The sequence below is a fragment of the Apaloderma vittatum genome, unplaced genomic scaffold, assembly GCF_000703405.1.
Source record: "Apaloderma vittatum isolate BGI_N311 unplaced genomic scaffold, ASM70340v1 scaffold9102, whole genome shotgun sequence".
Lineage (NCBI taxonomy): Eukaryota > Metazoa > Chordata > Aves > Trogoniformes > Trogonidae > Apaloderma > Apaloderma vittatum.
In genome coordinates, this window is record NW_009703030.1 from 22,287 (window position 1) to 28,286 (window position 6,000).

General features: G+C 47.6%; 1 protein-coding gene across 1 annotated transcript in view; it reads left to right on the forward strand.

Moving 5' to 3' along the window:
• Nucleotides 1-6,000, forward strand: part of TXNDC16 (thioredoxin domain containing 16) — a 33,133-nt gene that overhangs the window by 17,693 nt on the left and 9,440 nt on the right. Inside the window, exons 13-14 of the mRNA XM_009864455.1 lie at nt 1,476-1,644; nt 2,408-2,544. Coding sequence (XP_009862757.1) covers nt 1,476-1,644; nt 2,408-2,544 — 306 coding nt within the window. The remainder of the gene's footprint in view (nt 1-1,475; nt 1,645-2,407; nt 2,545-6,000) is intronic.

Sequence of the window (6,000 nt, forward strand, 5' to 3'; positions counted from 1 at the left end):
GACAAGAGAGTGTGGCTGTTTTGATGTGCCGTACTCTTGAGAAATCCTCATCGCCTGCCCCTGGTTCCTGAAGGACGCTTCGCGATGATCAGCCTCCATGTGGGTACTTGTCTTGAGGTTTCATCCCGTTTTTCCCATGTAACTCTTGAATCCTGTTCAAACCAATTTAGGGAAGGCATGAAGATTCCTGAGATGTAGCATTCCTGTGGTGGGTATGGACTTTGGACAGCCCAGTTGTCCTTGGTCAAGCCTGCAGGTGGGTAGGAGGCAGCTTAGGTGAGGCTGGCAACCACGAGGTCGTGGCTACTGAAGCTGGTGATGGTTGACCTGCCCGCTGGCTAGCACAGGCTTAGCTGTGGGCCAGTAAAAGCACGTGCTGGTCTTCACTCAACTTGCAGATGAAACAAAGGCTGATAAGGACATGGTAGAACTGTGTCTTGGGCTCATGGAGAGCATGTGGGGAACAGACCTTCATTTGTCTCACTGCGTATGGATCCCTTGAGTTTCTTGTTATGGTGAAACCCATAACAGGGTTTTTTAGTAGCAGGAACCAAAGTTGGACTGACTGCTCTGTAATGTCCCTTACCTGGGAGACCCCAGGTTTTCTCTGAAGGTCCTAAAGGTATCTGCTAGTGGCTTGGAGACGAGCAGCTTGCACAGGTAGGGTGAGGTGGGTGCCGTCAGACTGCCAGCCTCTATCACATCTATCATGTTCATGAGACCTTTAGCTGCTCTCTTGTGTATTGGGCTCGATGGTTTGGGTAGAACAGACCCTTTTCAATACTGGGCACCTTAATAAATGAAAAAGCTTTGACTGCATCAGCCTCCTCCATGCCAAGCTGTTTTTTGCCTCATTCCTGTAAGTGAGGGCCTGCATCATTTCTGTGTCTTGGGCTTATTCCAAAGGCATTTCCAGTACCTTTCTTTACTCCCTTTTCTGCTCCTGGATGCTTGCCTCAGGGTTTCTTGGTGTCCCTTTGAGTAACCAGCCAGATGTGAATGTCTGTGGGCATTTTCTTCTGAGAAGTGCGACCTACCTCTTCCCTGAGTTTATTCTCTCCCTGGTCTGCTGTTTGGATTAGTCCACAGCTGCTTGGGTATTTAATATATTCACAGGCTGGAAATAGTTACTGTTATGCTCAGAAGTGTTAAGGCATATCCATGAATTATTTCAAGAGAGAAATAGCCTGTACTCAAAGGGATTGTGTATTCAGGGCTGGATTTTGACCTCCTGCTCACACAAAGTAGCACTGAACTCCAGCAACTTCTCAGCAGTTGCCCACCTGGGCTTGCTCTGACTGCTAGGATCCAGCCTTGTAGGATGCACACCAAAGTAAATAGGAATTCTGGCAGCGTTAATACAAATCTGTGTGATAATATGCAAAAGAAGTTCACAAAAAGCTCTCTTTTTTGACCATTTTATTTACTTTTCTTTTTTTCATATGATTTCTATTTGGTTTTTTTTTCCACTCTAGGAGTCGAGGGGGTTTTACTCTCTCGGGTGAACTGCTGGGACTGGCCCGGCGTTTGCACCAAGGAGAATGTCACTCAGTTTCCTACCGTCAAGATTTATGAGAAGAGAGAGCGGTCAGTGACGTACGATGGCATGTGGGGAACCGAAGAACTCAGCAGCTTCATCACGCTGTAAGTGTCTGTTACTGAGTCCCCAGGCAGTAAGACTGGCACATCTGCTGGGTGACGTTCGGGATACTTCACGGCCTGTGTAATGGAAATGCGTTTTTGGAAAAATAATGTCAGATGTGATTGTAGACCTGGTTTGCAAATTAGCTGAATAGAATCATACAATCATAGAATGGCCTAGGCTGGAAGGGACCTTAGAGATCATTTTAATCCAGCCTCCCTGTTGCCAGGGACACCACCTCGTGACTAGATCAGGCAACACATGGGGCTTCTGCTGCTTTGCAATGTCAGGAAGCGTCTGTTTTGGACATCGTGTCCGTCTGTTGTCGTTATCCCTCTCTGCTGGAATTCCTTCTCTGTTATTTTTATCGTGGATCCCAAGAACCTCAGAGAACCCGGTTTGGCTGTTCTCTCTTCCCCATAACCAGCTCCAGTGCCTTTCTGTGACTAGGCGTTGTCCTTTTTTCTCAGGTGACTGTTTTTTTACTCTAATGAGGCGTAACAGTTGTCATACTGGGTTGGGTTATCCTTTTGTTTCTTCACCCCAAAAGTGAAGAAGTCCATGCTGTTTCTGGCACAGGCTGCCCAGGGCTGGGATGGAGTCCCCATCCCTGGAGGGATTTAAAAGCCGTGCAGATGAGGTGCTCAGGGACATGAGTTAGTGGTGAGGTTGGCAGTGCTGGGTTAACAGTTGGACTCAGTGATCTCAAAGGTCTTTTCCAACCTAAACAATTCAGTGATTCTGTGATGCTCTGCCTCTCTGCAGGAGCCGTGTTTCCTGCCCTCTGAAGCTGGCCACGATTGATGAGGCAGAAGGATATTTAAGAGGGGACTTTCCATCCGAGCTGTCATCCTATCGCCACGCTTCGCTTCTAGGGGTGTTCAGCACAGCCACGAGTGAAGGTTGGTGTGGGATTTGTGGACTGAGCACTTGGCTTCGTTCCTGATGGGAGAGGGATGATTCCAGGTGCTTGGAAGTTCCTCCATGTTTCGTTTTCTCTAAGTGTGTTTGCTCAGATCACAGCCTGCCTGGCACCACTCTTTCTATTTTTGCAAGAAGGGGGAGATAGCAGGTGATTCCAGCTGGGACCTCGGGTCCATATCCTGGCTCAGAGGACATTCAGGTGCCAGGTGTGGTTACTACACCCAGCATGTGCGCATCTGACACCCCGACAGAGACCGAGACGTGGTGCTTGGCGCAGGATGAAACAACCATGCCCTGCGTGACCTCTCTTCTACAAAGAAATTTTTACAGACATCCAGTCTGAAGTTAGCAAGCTGGGATTTGTGCCTGTTGTATCTCCTGCCCTTTTTACCATGAGGAGTTTGGCTCTGTCCTCTTTGTGAGTTCCTTTCAAAGTAGTTGTAGGCTGCTATGAAATCTCTCCTTAGCCTCTGACTAGCCCAGATCCATCACCCTCTTCTTGTAGTCCCTGTACAACATGTCACAGCATTTTCTTTCTTAAAGAAAGCCCTTTCTGCTATTGGATTGATAGTTATCTTGCTGACTCCTCCTCCTGCAGAGATGGCAGTCCCAGTCCTTGCAAACACCACAAAATTCCAACCCCCCTTTTTTTTTAATAAAAAAAGAAAAAAGCAAAGCAGCAATAAGGTAAAAATACAAATTTCTTCCGTTGGAAGGAATGAAATGTGAATAACTCGATGAAATCTGAAACTCTGAAATAGCCCCCAGCGTGGTGGACACCAGCTAGAAATGCTAAACAGAGTTGCTGGAAGGAGTGTTCTGAATTTGTTTGAATTTGCCTCACTTTGCAATCTTGGTCAGAGGCTCGAACTTGGAGCAGTGGTGCTCTCCCTCCATTGCCTGCTGCACAGGATGCTGTTAGTCACCCAGATGTTGCTCCGGTACCCTTTGTTGCATGCCACAGCTGTGGTCCAGGATCTGTTGAGTTTCCACAGACTTTTTGAAAGATAGGGAAATGGACCTGAGAGCTGTGGTGACTTTTTTCCCGTGACAATCACGCACATTTGCAAGTGAGAAGGAATGAAGTCAGCCTGGAAAGGGAACATCGTATCATGCTTCAGTCAAATCTCCAGTGGCGAGCTGGGACCCTCCAACCCCATGTCCCTCGGTTACCAGCTACCCCTGGGAATTACTGCATTAAAAGAAGGAGAATTTTCTGTTCTTTTTTAAGATCAAAATTTCAGGCTGTTTTTCATTTTAAAGCTCCGTTGTGCCTGTAAACTTTGGCTGGGTGCAAACCAAGCTGCTTTCTCATATGAGGAGGTCCAGAGGGAATGCACATTGTGCTCAGAAGTAGGAACAGAATAAAATGTTCGGAACCAACCAGAAAACGCTTGGGCTGCATTCAGCGAGCCAGCTGACAGCTCATTTCTTCTGGAGGGTCTAAGTCTGTTAAATATAGTCCGTTTCTCCCTGGTTTTCGTCCGTTGAGCTCCAAAATCTTCCCTTTATTCCACATATTCCACTCTCTGCACTAGCAGAGTCTGGATTAGCCGCAGGGTAGGATGACATGGGGATGGCGAGAGGAACCTGCCTGGATCTGGCTGGACGTGTGAGCTTGGGCACTTATTTATATCCTTCCATGCAAACAAGAATCTTGGAGGTTTCCAGACAGCTCTGAGCCTTTGAGATTGCCTCTTCCCCTGGGGTACACTCAGCCACGGATGCCAGGGAGATGGAATAGGTGATGCTTTGACAGCCCACAGGACGTTGGAGATTCAAGCAGAATGACCCGAGAGAGCAGAAAACTGGAAGCAGCTCTTCTGGTGCCAAAACTCTTGCTGGCATCAGGGGTTGCTGCTTTTACCAGCCTGCAGGCTTCTCTGGAATTTCCAGTCGTTTTTCTCACGGCAAGAGTTCGTGCTCTAACCTGAACCAGCAACGTGCCGTGTCGCTGCCATTTCTAGTTAACTGAAACAGAGCAAAAGATGCCCAGTTAAATAAAGCCCTGGCTTTTTTCCAACACTTGGAGTCAGAACTATGTTAAGAAGCCCTTCAGCGGGCCTGAGCTAAAAGTGGCTTGTCGGAAAAATCATAACTTAACTTTGTTACAAAGAGGTGGATGGTTCTACGAGGGCAATGAACAAGCATTTTCCTGGAAACTTGAAAAACTCGTAGGAGAAGAATTGATTTGCTATGAAGAAGCTGGAAGAATATTTGGAAGCAAGACTCTGTCCTAAACTGTGCAGGCTATGTTTAAAAATATATCTGTGTTCTGCAAAGCTCTGGTACCATTACAGGGCTTGCCAGCATCGGTGTGAACCATGCAGGGATGCTACAGTTGCTGCTGGAGAGTATGGTTTGGTACCTTCTGTAAGAGGGAGAACGGGCGATGCTCAGATCCTGCCTCTGAAACCTCTGCGGGAGCTGTAGACCCTTCCTCATCTGGCAGTTGTATTCCTCCTTGTTCCCAAATCCTGCAGTGAAGCTGGGCTTGTGAAAGGCAACTGGGTCTGGCACAGTCCTCAAATTATGGAAAAATTTGGAAGTGTGATAGGGAGGGAAGATCTCCTCAGGAAGGGCCCTAATGAAAGCAGTCAGCTTGGACTCTGCTGAGGGTTGTCCTGATTTAGGAGAGAATTTCTGCAGCCACGGCTGCTCCAGGGCAGCGCTTCAGCATGGGCTTATATCTCAAGTGGATGTTTAAAGTTAAATGCCTTCAGAAGTGTTCTCCTGAGGAAGTTTGGATGTGAGCCTGCTCTTTCCACGTCAGGCTGTGTCTTTTAGTGGCTTCATGGCACAGGGCATGGTCTGCCCTGTGGCCTGTTCTCCAGGGACAAATTCACGAAGGGTTTGCTGATGAGGTTCTTGGTGACCCTCAGCTTCTCCTATGGGTTGCTCTTCTCTCACATGGATAAAATCAAGTGACAAAAGAGGTGGAAACCAACACCAAACCCATCCCATGGTGATTTTCTCTGTGTCACAAGATGAACCAGCCAAGCTCTGTCGCCAGCTATGTTGTATGTGTTTGTTGCCTACAAAGTCTGAACCCTCACCGAGCCACTCCTTTCAGGACCTAAGCTTCCAACTGGAAAGGAAAATAGTGTAAAGGAAAGTCTGCGGTCCCAGGGAAACACAATGGAAAATACGGCTTTGAGTGTAGCTGGAAAGCAGGAGGCAAACAACTAAAAAGTGACTGGTTGTGAGCCAGCCTCAGCCTGTTGAGGTCTGACTCACCAGTCCCAGGAGCTTGGGCTGGCCAGTTGGGATGTGACAGTGAACATTACAAGGAGCACTAAATAGCATCTGAATGAGATCTTATTTAAGTTATAAAGCAACTTGTATTGTGGCGGTATCTGAGATACAACCTTCGCTCTTGGCAAAACCTGACTTCTCCAAAGAGTGTGAGTTCTCACTCTCCGTATGTCGGAAGA